The sequence below is a fragment of the Leptosomus discolor genome, chromosome 2 (assembly GCF_034619465.1).
Source record: "Leptosomus discolor isolate bLepDis1 chromosome 2, bLepDis1.hap2, whole genome shotgun sequence".
Classification (NCBI taxonomy): Eukaryota; Metazoa; Chordata; class Aves; order Leptosomiformes; family Leptosomidae; genus Leptosomus; species Leptosomus discolor.
This window is the reverse complement of record NC_141392.1, coordinates 2,896,976-2,912,857: the sequence shown is the minus strand read 5'-3', so window position 1 is coordinate 2,912,857 and position 15,882 is coordinate 2,896,976. Positions and strand designations below refer to the sequence as shown.

Here is a 15,882-nt window from a genome sequence, read left to right as displayed (position 1 = left end):
TAATAGAAGCAAAAGTTGTATTTGTTATTTTTGTCTGTCTTCGCTTTAGTCTCATGTCTAAAATTACTGCAGTCGTGGATGTGGGTCCAGGTGTTTTTCTAGGTGAGTCTCAGTCTGAGGTTGCAAGGCTTTGTTTTCTGACCTTGAGGTTAATAGATAATGCAGTGGGGTAGGAGAAAGGGTTACAATTTTCCTCCCTTCCATTAGCAAACCTCAGGATGCTTGTGTTGCTGTTAGGAGGAGGCACATGCGGATTTACTTTTTTCAGTGTTTTATTCTTCTTAGAGGCTGTGGTTCGATTTACTGCATTCCTTGGAGGTTTGACATGTCAATTAGATGTTATCGACAGTAATAGAAGGGCGGTTGCTGTAAATGTGAAGTTTTATGAGTGGGCCATGAAATCATACCCAAGGGAATATAAGAGGGAAGTGTGATGGATACAGTGTTAGTCTGCCCGCTGCAAAGGAGCGGATTAACAGGGAGCATGATTTTTGTCTCCTATCTCTAAAAGTATTGTTTGTGTATTTGCTGATAATCAACTGTTCCATTTGTATGAAAATTTATATAATAGAAATAGCTTAAAATATTTGTAGATTGGGGGGGAAGAAGTCTTTGAAGTTAAAAGCAGCCCGCAAGTTGTGTTACTGGGTGTGTTAATGTGTTGGATGCTGTTTGTGTCTTTGCTGTCTACGTGAACGTCAGCAGCAGTAACTGTTGGTAGTGAGTGAGCACGACAAAACCAGTTCAGCCTCTAGGACGGTGCAAGCTTGTCTTCTGCTGGTGTGCTCTGGCGTACGCGGAAGGGCGTGAGGTGAACTCGTAGCCCAAGTCGCTCAAGTTCACAGCCCCCCTCCGCCCAAGGACGTGTGTGTAGGTGCTGCGTGCCCAGCTCTTGACACAGCGTAGAAATACGGCTCATGGCCTTCTGCCAGCCGGTTGCCAGCTAATTGCTGATAATTTCATTTTGTGTAAGATTTTTAAATATAAACTTTCTCGGAAGTACAGAGACAACCTGTTGAAATTGAAAAAAAATGTGAGAGCAAGGTAAATTATGGGAGTACGTGGCTAATGCAGTACAAAACCGCTGCTGGGTGCCCACATTGGCGTGAGGATATATTTGAGAATTGGTTACTGCGTTTAATTAGAAAAATAATTACTACATTCCGTTTTACTGTTGCTTAATTTGACTGTATTTTAACATTTTCTTTACGTAATATTTTTTCTAAAAGAGCAAAAATGCCAGCACAGGAGCTGTGAAAGCAGGGGTTACTGTAAGGAGTCTTTTACATTAGAAGCTTTATAAAGATGTCAGAAAGTTGGTATAGACTTCATTAGTTATTTATTTTATGTCAGAATTTTTATTCTAATAGGTCTGCTTGATCAAGCCTGCATTTGGTTTCTACAATAAACCATACAATGATACGTTCATAGCAGTTCAGTAAAGTGTTCTTACTCATTTGGATTGGTGGGAGGGACAAGTCATAGGGCAGAAATAACTGCAGATTTTGTTCAGATGCTTTTGTGATTATGTATTCCTTATGGGAAGTATATTTAGAATAAAAAATTCTGAGGGGAGTTTTCCCAAAAGGTGGGGATACATGTTTTTACTTGTCAATATATAAAGCTGTTCAGTAAGAAATACTGCAACAGGTGATTTTTAGTATTTATTATTCTCACAGTTACTCTAGACTCTCTTAGAATTCTCTTACCATTTTTATTACCTCTGCCATTTGTACTTCAGGTCCTTTTTGTTGGGTTTTTTCCTTAGCAGACTGGATAAAAGTACATTTACTACCTCATCAATGGACTGTAGCATAAATATAACCATGATGCATTATTAGGTGAGTTTTGCCTGTGCCCGAGAGCTGCAGCAAGAAACCGTTACCTCTTGCTTGCCCTTCCCTTGCTTCCTCAGAAGTACCCCATTTGACGGGCCACCTTTGGAGCGAGTGCTGTCATGGTGACAGCAGAATAGAGGGAAACTCAGTTTTAGGTCGCAGTTTTCAGTCGAGGTAGACCGGGGTGGAACTGCACTTAAAGTGACTTTAATTTAAAACCCAAAATATAGATGACCTTTGATTCCACACTATTTCTTTCTCATACTTTGTCTTCCCCCCTAGTGGCTTGGGAGGCTGGATGGAAATGGGGTGGCTGAGCCAACTACTCAGTTTGACTTCTGTGCTTTATGGGTCTGACTCTCTCTGAATTAGTATGTTAAATTACAACTTTAACAGGAGAGAGAGTAGTACTTCACTTTATTGTTTAGTGCCGTTACGGTTGAAAACGTGGGTTTTATAGGCAATTTATAAGGTAGCTGTAGACCTTTTAGGTATTTTATAAAGAAAAATGTCTGTATAACAGTAACTGTTATAGCATTTTTAGTGCACGCTTCTGTGTTTTGGCTTTTTTTGCTGCTGCATAGTAGAGGTTAGTACAGCATTCATTGATAAAGCGAGGGGTGTAACACGTATCGTGCAGAACATACTATGGTTCTTCTCGAGTCTCAGTTGGCTTGCTTGTGTGTGCACACGGGTTTTTATTTGGCAGCATCGCATCCTGGTTACTTGCTGTCTTGTTTACATCGGTACAGCCATCAGACTGATGGATGGAAAGACAACACAACTCTTCTTTCCTTTTCCTGTCATCTGCTTTTACACATATCTCTTCTCTCTTCCATCGTAATGAATGATTTATTTCATTAAAAAGATGTGTAGTCACAGCTGAAAGTCCACATCCAAATAAGCAAAGAAGTGTTCTGTCACTTAGTATAGAACAAGGCATATGTGGGCAAACGTGAGAAAGCAAAATGGAGGTTACTTGCTGGTAATTGACATTTTTCAGGGTGTGTTGTTCATTTCCACATTTGCTTCCAACTCCTTTGCTTTTCTTCTTGGAGCGAGCAACAAAGATTGGAGGTTGTATGTCACCTTGGAAAGTGAGGAGACACAACATGCACCCCCAAAATGTGCGTGCTCGGCCTAAAGCAAGCCGTGATAGGAATGTGTTACGGTTATTGCGGCTTGATGGATGTTAGTTATGTGCAACGGCTCTCGCTTTCATCTTACCCCTATTGGCCTGAACGTGGCTTCAGCTATAATCAGTGCTGCTAGGGTGATCCCACAGTGCGGTGGTATTCTGTCGTGCCAGTGGCTCATTAGAAAACCTCAATAAAAGATAAGCTTCCACTTCTTTCTTAATTTGTCCTTTCTGGAAGAGAAGGAAATAACCAGGAAGGGTCACTATTTATATCCTATTATATGTAATAAATCTTTAGAGAGATTTAGAAAGCTTTTCACAGAAATAACTAGGCAAGGATTCCAAATGCTGAAAAAGCTATTAAATTCTTAGAGGTGAATTCGTGTTTTGGAGCTATGGGTAGCTTAAGCAATAGCAAGCTATTGTTATAATTTACCTGGACAGCAGTATTTCTTGTGTTCTTCTTGAATGCAAGCCTAATAAAGAAAAAAACAGGAACGTGAAAATGGGGAGGGGCTTCTAATGATTTTCTTCTTCCTCCGACTAGAATATGGCGAAGAGATTGTGGGCTGCACAAAGCCATTGGGTTTTCAGTGACAGCTGTTGCTGTTGGAGAGGCGAAAGCACTTGGCCCAAGAGTCTGTTTATATGTTTGAGCAGAGCAAGTGATTTTCATTGCAAGGAGCTCGAAGTGAGACAGGCAGAGTCAGAGAATGAGAGAGCAAAAGATAATTATCTAAATTATGTTCAGGCTATTACAGAAGACGAATATAGTTAAAATGTAATTAAATATGACAGGCTCACAGGATGCAAGCATGGCTTTGGAATGCTAATCATCAATTACTGCATCTCCTTAGGGGAGCTGGGCAGAACAAGAAAGGTAGAAGGCGGGTGGCTGAGGTGAGATGTAGAGTGTCAAATAAAACACCATAGGACTGTAACAAGGCTAATTTCTTTTGGAAAATGGAGCTGTGGTATCAGGGGCCCTCTGCTAGCCAAACCACTGCTGGTGCTGCATTTCGGCTTGAGGACCCTGGTATCAATCTGAGTAGGCTGCTAGTCCCAAGTCTTGTCTTAGAGAGGTAAACCTCAGCTTGAGGTAGGGATGACTTGTGTTGTGCAAGTCCTGACCAGGACTGCTGCAGATGGAGCGGCAAATCTAAAATGAAGCAATCAGCAAGTCAGGGGTGGAAGCAGAAAAAGTTCAACATTTCCTGAATATTCAAAAAAGCTAAACCCTGAAAAATCGATTTGTTATAGGGTCACTAATAATGACTACAGAGACACAGAAAGTCTGAAGACAACAATGTCAGTTTATGGGAGAAGTCCTTCTTTGTGACCATGCCCAAGGTAGAGACGGTGAAAGTATTGCCACCAGCTTGCAAGACTGGTTTGTGTGGCGTATGGGGAGTGGAGGTGAAGGAATGGTATCTGTTACACAGAAGTGTCTAATCCCAGACCAAAAATTAGGTGCTTCTGGTATGTTTTAGTGCTGCAGTTCCTGGAATACAGTGGCTTATGCATGAACCGATACCAGAGCTGTGTTTAAAGTTTGGGGGAAATTTTTTTTGAAGACCATCAAAAGCGATTTTGAGGATCGAAAGACTAGCTCTTCTGAGGAAAACATAGAATAAGCACGTAAGCGTGGCATGACTACAAAATAATTTGTAAAATAGAATTTCTACAAAGAAACTGAAATTATTACAATAGTACCAGAAGAGATAAATAGTAGTAAAGGAAGAAGATTAAAAAGAAACTTAAGGCTTACCGATGATGTCTTTAATTTAATCAGGAAACACCACTGAACAATTGTTATGGCTTGATACGTAAATAGAAGCCTTACTGAATTTATTATATCAGCAAAAAATGCAAAAAGAGGGCAGATAAGCCTTGATAATGTTCTGTCAGTAATCTCTCTTCCCATATGGGTACCGTTACACTGCATAAATTATCTCTTTGCTGCATAATTACGTCTGTGCTGGAGAGGTATTGCTTTGTATGTACTGATGTTCTCAAAGGTACTGTTACGGTCAAAATCACTGCAACTTTCCAGTGAGGGTTTGCCTTGCTTATTTCAAAAGTGACTTTTTCCAAATCCATTTGGCTTGTTTCCTACTTTGTTTTTTCCTTTTTTGCTAAGGAAGTAAACTAAGACACCTAATTTTCTCATTATCCCATCAAGTACTAATTCTCTAGTGGCAATATTCTTGAATTTTAATAACTTGAATTTTAATAACTCTTCTACAAATTGTCTATAATTTTGACTTTCTTTTTCCAGTGGGAAAGGAATAAAGTGGATGTGTATCAAAACAGTAAATATTCTTAGGATCAGATTTGTTGAAAACTTATCTTCCTTCAAGTCTGACATTCTCAGTATTTTTTTTTTTTTACTATTTTCTATAGTATTTTAACATTATTAAAAGGGTAATTATAATCCAGTCCTAATAACAGCATTGTAGCAGAAAGTAAGGACTTGTAATGCAGTGAGAAGTGGACAGAACTGAGGAGCTTCCTGGAGGAGCCGATCTAGAAGCGTGTTGTCAAAAGCATCTTCAGCGGCCTTTTTCTCAGCCTCGCTTAATATCTGTCAGGCTCTTCAGCTGTATTCCTGAACAGATGCGTCAGCTTCCTTGCTGTCACTGCGTACAACAGACAATGGCATTTACTGCCACCTCTGGAAAACCTGCACTGAACTCTTGCGGTGTGTGTTTGACCTGTGCTCAGAACTGCTATAAATAAATATAGACCCATTTCTGTTCTATTCTGTGATCCCTAATTAACTGATTTTCTTGTCCCAGAACACAAACTCTGCCGTAAAGGCTGCTAAGGCATAGGCTGATCTTAAAAGCTTCTTTAGGGCTTTAAACTATTTTATTTAGAATATTTTCCAAATCACTAAACGGGGAAATCTAATAAAATGTGTGCATGTAAATGTGAGAGCGCATGCATAATGCAAACGATGGCAATGCTTTGTTATAGCAGGGTGGCAATCGTCTGATTGTCCCAGCCACTCATCTTTGGGACTCTGTGCTTCAAGGTAGCAAGTTATGTTTGGCCATGCAGATTAACTGACTGGCTGTACTAGAGCAGTAGGAGAAGGAAACTGAAGACAAATGGTTCTCCTGTTTAGGGAAAAGAATGTTTAAGTCATAGCAATCTTTCAGATCTTGAGACAGTAAACAAAATAGTCCATTCTCATTTTATATTTTATTTAGAACTTGAAGAACCAGCCTGAGCTTTAAACTAAGGAGGACATGGGCACACAAGGGATATAAATAAACCATGCTGTTAGGTAACTGCTGTACCTCGGAGGCCTGCCCTAGACCGCACCTTTCTATTATGATGAGTAGCTCTAATTACATTCATCACTTCATGCAGTAATACCAGTAAACTACTTGAAATTAGGTCTTGATTGAGCTCATAATCTTCTTTAAGCACATAGAACCTGACAGCGGCGATAAAAGTAATAGTTGACTAAAATAAACCCAGAAATGCTATGTTTGTGACAAAGAGGTTTTCCTTCTGAGGGAAAATGCAAGCACCTCACAAAGAGTCAGCCACCAAGCTGTTCGTACCGCCAGGCTTTGGGGTGGTCTGCTGGTGGCTAGTGGTGTTTTAGTCCAGTTTGGCTTTGGTCCCTTATTTCTTACATGAACACTTCTGAAGGTGTTCTGGACACATTCAGGAAAAATGTCCAATGTCTTTTTTCTGTGGTGAGTTAAGTTATACTTAACTGCGTTTTATTTCTGAAGCCTTCTGTGGTAGAGTGTAGTTTTGAGAAAAAGTTAAATTCTGTACCTAGCGTTCATGTTGAAAATCTAAGGTGTTCAGCTACTAGTGTAGTGGAAGACTGGCATCAGTCTGAAACCTCTAGTTCCCATTATTCTTTTTGTTTCTTCTGGTTTTTGTCAGTGCGGTCTGGAAGCACAAAGGTATGGTAAGATTTGGTGTCCTACTGCAGGTGTCGTACCTCACCCAGATCCAGGAGAGTATGAATGAGGAAGGAAGAGTATAGTGGTCCCAGTGTACTTCTGGTGTTCTCAGCCTGGCCCAAAAAGTTATACTCCAGCTCTGGAGGGTTTGGTTTTTCTCCCTACTGCCTCTGCATGAGGATGGGGAAATCCTCACAACCCGAACTGCCAAGAACACTTTGTCATTTGCAATTTACTGGAAGGACCTTGGCCCGCACAAGGGACGCTTGGCTTCTCTGCCTCCGCTGCTCCACTTAGAGTGGGAGGAGTTTATTTGAGGTTTTGGGTGGTTTTCTTTTCCCCTAGAGCTGCAGTTTTCTTTAACCAAGCTCTGATGATTTCTCATGAGTAGTTAGCAGATGGATGTGTTTACTTTTATTTATCTGATCTTTTGTTTATCTAATACAGTCAATATTATCAAGGATTTTAGACTTTGATTCAGTTCTTTTTTTTTTCTTTTACCATTCAGCAATAGTATGACTATTATTCCTGCGTACAAATTGTAGTAGCATGAGGTACATATGAAAACACATAAGCAGAGTCAAGGCACTTAAAAATAAAAATGAACAAGGGGTGCTGGAAATTCAGGTGATGCAAAGTGTTTCTATATTTGCCGTATTAAGTAATAATAGTACATACCGTCACTTCAGTGGATTCTCCGTGTATTTTACTGCAAGCTGTTGTTACAGTGTTTAATGTTTGTATGTCTTTCTGGACTTTTTTGTAGATCCTGGCAAACAATCACTTTTGATAAACAGCCTGCATCTTTTATCAGAATAGTCGGCACTCACAACACAGCTAACGAGGTAAGGAACTTTTCAGAAAGCCTGTAGTCTTCATGAATATACAACAGTACAGTTTTTCGTATCTTACAATGAAATGGATGATGTCTTCTAAAATGTACTTCATTTTTTTGCTCTGGCAATCCAGCAAAATAAGAATGAATGCTGCTTTTATTTGAATATCTGTGAACTGTGTTATCATCTTCCCAGACTACCGAGTTGAAGGGCTGTTGCCACTGTGGTGGGTATTCTGAGGTTTTTACAAAGTACAGTCAACTGTTTCTGGTTTTGGCCTTTGCACAGCGCCATCAAACAGTCCTGTCGGGCTTGGTTTTAAATTATTCCTTATTTTGATGAATGATGGAAGTACCATTTTAGTGCACTAGAGAAAGGCGTATAGTCTCTGATTACTTGGGTTTATCACCTTTACGTTATCTTTTTTAATGAATAAAACATAAGAAAAATCTCAATTCTTCATGAGAAAATGTTATTTGCATAAGAGTCTCTTATAATTAATTTTCATACTTGGTAAATCAGTTAACCAATAGTGGCCAAACCAAGAGATTTTTTTATATTTATACGAAAAAATACATTTTGCCCTAACCAACCGAGTGCAATCTCATCCTCTTTTTTTTTTTTTTCCACTTGTGCTTCTGTCTTTCATAATTGTTGTGTGTTGCCTCAGATGAAGTCCAGATTTTACAGTTGACTTCAATAAAACAATTAACAATACGTGAATTTAGGAATGTATGCAAGTCTTTGTGAGACTGGACCTTGTATGACAAGATTATGAGGCAGCAGAAGCTGCTGTTTCTGTACGTACGCCTGCATGTCTACATCCCACACTGAGCTCACGACAAGACCGTGTACTTTCACCCTTTACAATGAACTTTGGTTAGCACTGTTACGTTTGGGGTAATTAGAGTTTGTCAACTCAACAGCACTAGGAGTCAGGACTTCTGATTGTGTTTAGCATATGGGGTTGCTGGTTCTTAAGCATCGGAGGAATTGCCAAATAGCATTGTTTACGGCCAATTTTAGAGCAATTATGGCAGACATATGCACCACCAGATGTCAGCGTTAGTTCTCCGCAGACACTTGGAAAGAAGCTGACCAATCGGCTGAAGTGGGAATATAAATTTTAGTTTTCTGAGCACTGTCCCTTGCGGTGTACAGTTCCACATTAATCACGGAGTTCTTAGAAATACAGGGTCAGAAGCTGCCTCCAGGGTTGCTGTACATGCATGAAGGCCTTTTCCATTACTGATCCATACAGACACTCGTGTTTGCTCTCATGCCAGTCTCTGTAAGTTCTCACCTCTCTATTAAAAAGGAATGAGGTGCATTGCGTAAACTTGGCAAATCAGCCTACAAGAAACCTACCTCCAACTTATTCTTAAAGGTGGCTTTAAGCCCTGAAGAGTAATGGGCTTTTAACCATAATACTAATTTCCAATTGGTTGCTATTTCCAAGGAATTTAATGTCCTGTGTAGTTATTGCTATGGAACACTGCATAATCATAGTGAAGATCAGTGTGTGCAAATTGAGGTTACAGCTATTCATGTAGTGGCTCAGTGGAACTATAAATACGTGCTGCTGTTCTGGGTCTTTCCCTCTTTTTGTCTTTAAAACCTGTACCCAACACTAATTTTTGGGGTTTTTTTAAATTATTTCTCCTAGAGCTTGCAGAGGAGGAACACTATCAGCATGCATGTATCACTAAATTACATTGTTTTGATGTATATTCAATAGATGGTCTGTAACATCTTGTCATAAATTTTCATTTTCCAAAGAAGGCAGGAAGATACTTTTCATACTTCCAATTTAAATAACAACAGCGTAACCAAAGTCTTGGTTTGTTCTTGGTAGTCGCTTCAGTGAGAACAGAAGCAACTTCCAGAGTTATTTGCCCACAGCTGGTTCTATTTTATGTCAAACTGTTCTCATTTGACACAAAAGATGCTAATGGCAGCATATTCTCATCAAGGAGTTTTACTGTAATAGGTACAAAAATACTCCCTGCTTGTTCTACCAACATACACCTTGAAACTGTGAAGCACAGTCTGTGCTTTCCAAAGGGAAGAGTTAATTTTTTGGGATTGCAAAAACTCCCATAAAACTCCTCCGTTTTGTGAACGATTTAACCTTCGAAACTCATCTTTGCCTTTCCATGTTTTCCAAGACATGATGTTCACAGGGTTTTTGACCTGGCATTTGAGTATTTTTTGGTGTGTTAGAACATGATAGAAGTGTAACTTTTTTCTTGAGCTTCTGGACATCCTACTTTTATACAGAGGAGGATTCTTTTTCCTTAGTCCTTGTCATCAGTTATTTGTCAGACAGGTCACCTGATGCTTTGACTGTGTAAGTTTTATCTTGTTATGCCTCTTCAGCATTACTGACCTGGAAAGGACACCTGGTTGCTAATGCGAGAGCTTTATCTTACAAATGACTGCGCCAGTATATATGTACGTGGCCTTCCTGCCTTATGTCAGACCTTTCTTAAAATATCCCTGAGATGTATAACATGCTGTTGATCAGAGGATGATGCTGAGTTGTCATCTCTGCCTTTGAGAGAAACACAGGCAGGATTGCTTGTTTTAGTAATAGTGTTCTGAAATACCTCATTCCCGTTCTGGATGAAGCACATGAGCTCTGTTGTACTTCTCTGTCCTCTGCTTCTTCCCCAAGCTGTATTCTCTGTATGTTGAAGTGGCAGAGTAACTGAAAATCATGCTGTAAATTCACAGGCTCGTTAATGTGCCAGATGCTGAGTTGAGCATTAAGAATTTAGTACGAAAGAATCAGCGAAAATTAAATTTACAGTTTAAGAACTGAGTTCTTCAGACTTTATAGACTAGTATTAGCCAAATTTCAGTGGTGTCCATACTAGATTTTAAAAAGCATCCATCACGATGTAGTGAAGCTGAGAAAGAATGAGAAACACTACTGGTGTGAGATACAGTAGAAATCTAGAATCTTCTGACTTGGGAAACCTCCATCCCGCTACTTAGACCGTGCTGCCTGCCAAGGAAAGCAGCGTCTTACAGAGGTGCCCTGATGAGATGACGTTCTTCTCTGCAAATCCTGATGTGGCAAGTGCAGCTGGAAAAATGACAATAGCTGTTACTTTAAAAACCTGGGAGCGGGACGAGTATAAAAGGGGCTTTTTAAGAAGTGTGGCTGAATGCCAAAATGGACGTCTCGAACTGTAACAGATGGAGAGAATTCAGGCCGCTGCAGAAATGAGTTCAGCTCTAGGAAGAAACTCACCAGGAGAAATGCAGAGAGAAACCATTTTGTGTGTGCGTGTGGGTACGAGTGTGGATTTGTAATCTGGTCCTGTGTGCACGTATAAAGGCAGAGCCATACGTCCTTGTGTGGGGGTGTGCGTGGAAACAGGGACGTGGGTCGCTATATACCCGTGTGAAAACCTGCAGGAATTCTTACACCGAGAGGCACGAGAAAATGGAACGAGGATAAAAAGAAACAGTGACTGTGAATATTTTTTTTGCTTCATGTATGCTGTCAGAATTTGAATTAACTAGCTACCTCCTCAGAAAAGACCCAGGGGCCGGTGCAGACGTGTCATTGCAGACATCTGCTCAAGGTGCACTTGAGCAGGGATGGTCAAAAAGATTTTGGGTTGTATTGAAGAAAGGATAGAAAATATAATACTCTGTAGTCTTCCGTGCATATGTAGTATACCCATGCCTTGTCTCTGGTATTTGATTTTGCCCACATCAACTTGAAAGGGCTTGGGAAAGAGAAGTCAAGATTATAAGAAATTACCCTTGTTTGCGAGAAGAGCTTTAAAGACATGATCTACGTGCAAGAAGGATGATAGAAGATGTCATGAAAGCATACAAAATCAAGTTAAAACAGTAATTTTAAAATTCAGGTTTTAATATTCATCAAGCTTCAGCTAAAAAACTACAATGCATGGGAGAATAGCAAACATTAAATCGGTATGATAGAAGATTTCTTTCATATCTAGCAAAGCTGTGCGATTCATAGCAATGAGAAATCACGTGGAAGGAAGTTTTGTAACCATTTTAAAGAGTTTCCTTCCCCTTCTTCTCCCAGGCACTTCAAGAATAAGTAGAAATAAGAGTAAGTAAAGTAGAAAATAAATTGGAAAAAATGCTTAAACAGATGGTCCTCTTACTCTAAGATACCGTCACCTGTACAGTGGTCCCAGGTATTGTTTGAAACACCAGAAAATGATCACTGTTTTAAATGGACTATTTCATCTGTTGAAGCAGCAGCCTCCTCGGACACTCTGCATGCCCGTACCTACTCCAGGATACGTCTGCAGAGCTATCGTTGCTATCACAGCAGAGGGCAATCTTGAAATAGAATCATTTTGGTAATGATTTATTTAAATCTCATTTCTAGTGTATGTGAACATTCAGTCTTTTGAGGATGTCATTAGATCGTAAGATAAGTTTAAGACAATTAATATAATTGTCGTTGTCATCCGATAGCATTTAGGAGATATTTATGCCACTTGGCAAAGAAAAAAAAAGTCATTTTGAAATACCTGTATCCGCTTTGGAGCCATCTTTCTGATTTTTAGTGCCCTTATGTAAATGTCGGTGTGATTTGAAGGCCGCCTCTTGCTCCACTTGTGTCACTGTATAATGGTTATGGCCCACGGACAGATGTGTGATCTCATGGTGGAACGTTCTAATTTGACTAAGTACTTCGGCACGGACCTGGCCTGCGGACTTCCATATAGACTTCATCTTACTTTGATCGTGCTTTTGCCAGCAGTTAATTGTTTTGCTTTATCTTCATTTTTTGTCCTCTCCAGGTGTTTCACTGTGTGCACTTTGAGTGCCCAGCACAAAGCGGTACCCACAAGGACGAGGGTAGTAAGGAAGTGGCCACAACAGAGGTGGGGACTGGTGGACAACAGCTTGTTTCTCGCCCTGTTCGAGCTGCAAGCACTAGTTCCCTGCACTCCCCTCCCGGATCCACCTCGCGTTCACACGCTCACCAACCGTAAAGGAGATTGAGAGGGCGCTTTTGCAGCCCCCCCCTGACGTTACCTGAAATTATTCAGAACCTTCTTGTGCTGGCACCTCTTCTTTCTTTTTCTCTGTGAACAAAGGGGACCATGTCTGAAAGCTGGAAATGCTGAGATGGATAAGGCTTTTCCCAAGGACATGAAGAGACTGCTTCGCTCTCCGCAATTTGTTCAAATCAGGCTGATCTCCGAGGGGGGAGAAAATACGTCTTCAATCTTCATCAAGTACCCCATTAACACCCTACCTCTCTAATCTAACCAAGGCAAGGAGAACAGAAGGAAATAAGAGGCAGAGCTACAGTGGAAATCTAAAATTGCTCTGGCAGAATGGAAGGTATATGAAATAAGTATTTGTTCCCTGAAGGCTTCCGTTAGCAAAGAAAATGTTTATGGAATGCATCAGTCCACAAGATATGTTATGTTTAAAAGTTTTTCTCCATTCGTATTGCTTTGTAACTAGTAATCTCTTTTCTAAGTTTCTTTTGACTCTGTATTCCACGTTGTCTCTTATTTTTGGCTGTAGCAAATGCTGTGCAGTAGATTAAGGAAGTATCAAACATGTTTACCTGCTGAGATGCAAATTCCCTCGTTCATCAGTGGGATGACAAGAAAAGCCTTCATGATATCAACAAACTAATTAATGGATGCTATATTAATCTTGACCTTAGTTGACTTTTTAATGTACAAAATTGTCATTTCTGACACTCAAAAAGGAAATTCCTAAATCAATCATCTATCATGAAGAAAAACATAAAGAATCACCTTCAGGAGTGAAAATTAAATTTTACCTGTATTTCTAAGAAAACTTAGAACAGGTCATCAAAAATGTTGGGTTTAGAAAAGTGGAACTGCGTCTGGTCGCTGACGAGCTGTTGTTCAGAATACAAAAAGAAGAATTTGTAGATACTTCTTTCTTTCCAAGAGAAAGATGTTTTGCAGTCTGGAGCTAAAAATTCAAAGGCTGTGTGTGCATAAGCTTTTCTTATAACCTTCATAAAATATGATGCTTTTACACTGCATTGTAAAAGATCTGGCTCTTACTTTACAGTCACAGAAGTTGTTATCTATCTATGTCTGTCTGGGTTCCGTTGGCCGCTACTTTGCTGTTTCTGAGTGGTTCCACACTGATGATGATGCAGCCTCTTAGTCCCCAGATCTTACGTGACTTTAAGGAGGAGCATCGCGTTGGTCTTTCACTATGGGATAACGGGATTTTGTATTAAGACAAACGCTGATGTAATTGGCACAATGGATTAGGAGGATTGTTACCCTCACAAAGTGTATTATATTGGAAATGTCAGCTATCCAGTTTTATGAGCTTGGAATTTCCTGTGGTGACAAATAGCCTTGTCAGAAGAAAAAAAAGCTAGTGTAGGATAAATATGGTTTTCCTTTGCATAACTGTAGTGATAAAATGAGTTATATCAAGATAGCAAATAGTATGATAATTTATCACACTACTTAATTTGAAAGCATTTCCCTGTCGGATACTGGTTGTGCTAAAAAACAGGAAGAAATATAACAGGTGGTAGCAATGAATCAGTAGAAACTTTGAAGGAGAAAAGCTTCCTTTTTCTTGTTTCCAATAAAATTGATTAGGCTTTATCAATAACATTATAGTATTTTTCATTGCCAAATTGCTGCCTTCTGACCCGTGGATGCCTGTCAGTGGTGGCGTTGTACGGCCCCGGGCGCTCTGGAGTTCTGAGGCAGGACACTCTCGTGCCGCCAGCACCTGCCCTGGGGTGCTGGTACCTTATGGCTTAACAGCCCTTGGGGCACGAAAGGATGGAGACCAGCTCCTGAGACACAACTCTTATTGAAGTATAGGTCCAAAAAGTTGGATTTATTTGTTTTTTTTCTTTTAAGAGTAAAACCAGAAAACTTTTTCATGGTTGCAATCCATGCTGGAACTACTGAGGTGCATGGAGCCCGTCTTGGTTTTGGTGGGTAGGTCCTTCAGTGTCAGTGGTGGTATTTCTTTTCAGTTTGATCCAACCAGTTTGCTTTTCTCAAGCTGTGGGTAAGCAACGGCCATAACTTCCTAGCTGTTAGCCTTTCCTAGTCACCATTGTAGAGAATGCTTAAAAAAACCCCCAACACACGATTTTTAACAAGTTTGTGCCAGGTATTCTGAGTCTAGGCTCTCAGAACGAACAAGATTTTCAGTTTTTAGTCTTTGATGTGTGCAATTAATTTTGATGATACCGATAAGTCTTGTAGACTATAACCTACTGCAAACCTTTTTGATCTTGTCCTATGACTCACTGTTGAACAGAAACGTCTATTTATTTCCCATGACATTCGCGCATTGCTCTGAATGAACAGACCTGAGAGATTCCCAGAGCAAAAACTATCAGGTCCTACAAACCCTCCAGTTCCCCACCCCCAAAAATCAATCAAAACGAAAACCAACTGCTCCTTGTCCCTGTATATGGGGGAATAGAAATTGGTAGGATCAGATGGATTCTCTGTCACACGTGGCCTTTCTCACTCTGTTTTCTTCTGTTAGAGTTACTCTGAGAACCCGGCCCTGAGGGGAGCCCGATGGTATCACAGAGCTCCCAGGCTTTTACGACAAGCCCTGCCCCAACTTCGCATTGTCTAGTGGGAGTCCTTTACCTTTTTATTCAAAGAAATAATGTTGAAATGTTTAAGGGACCGGAACTCTGCTTGGTCCTCTAACACCCCCTGCCAACGGACACCCCCAACAGCTGCATTGCCTCAACGTCTCGCTGGTGACAAAAGCAGATTCCGCAGAACTGATTGCTGGTTTGCTGGGAATGTTCTCATTCTAATTATTGGCTGTATTATGGTGACTCCCCATTTCAGACGTAGTTCTTGCATATTCTTTTGAAATCTCCCCCCCTCCCCGGTTTTCTTCTGCCCCCGGTTTTCTTCTGCCCCCGGTTTTCTTCTGCCCCCGGTTTTCTTCTGCCCCCGGTTTTCTTCTGCCCCCGGTTTTCTTCTGCCCCCGGTTTTCTTCTGCCCCCGGTTTTCTTCTGCCCCCGGTTTTCTTCCGCCCTCTGGTTTTCTTCCCGTGGAATTAAGTTGTGCTGTTATGGCTTAATATCAGGGTTTATCAGAGTGATGAAATACTATAATTATTCAGAACTGTGT

The 15,882-nt window shown here is 40.4% G+C and overlaps 1 protein-coding gene across 1 annotated transcript in view; it reads left to right on the top strand.

Annotated features, from left to right (window-relative positions):
* Positions 1–13,628, top strand: part of BTBD9 (BTB domain containing 9) — a 126,394-nt gene extending 112,766 nt beyond the window's left edge. Inside the window, exons 10-11 of the mRNA XM_086461841.1 lie at positions 7,675–7,753; positions 12,547–13,628. Of these exons, the coding sequence (XP_086317967.1) occupies positions 7,675–7,753; positions 12,547–12,741 (274 nt within the window). The 3' untranslated portion in view covers positions 12,742–13,628. The remainder of the gene's footprint in view (positions 1–7,674; positions 7,754–12,546) is intronic.
* Positions 13,629–15,882: the final 2,254 nt, after the last annotated feature.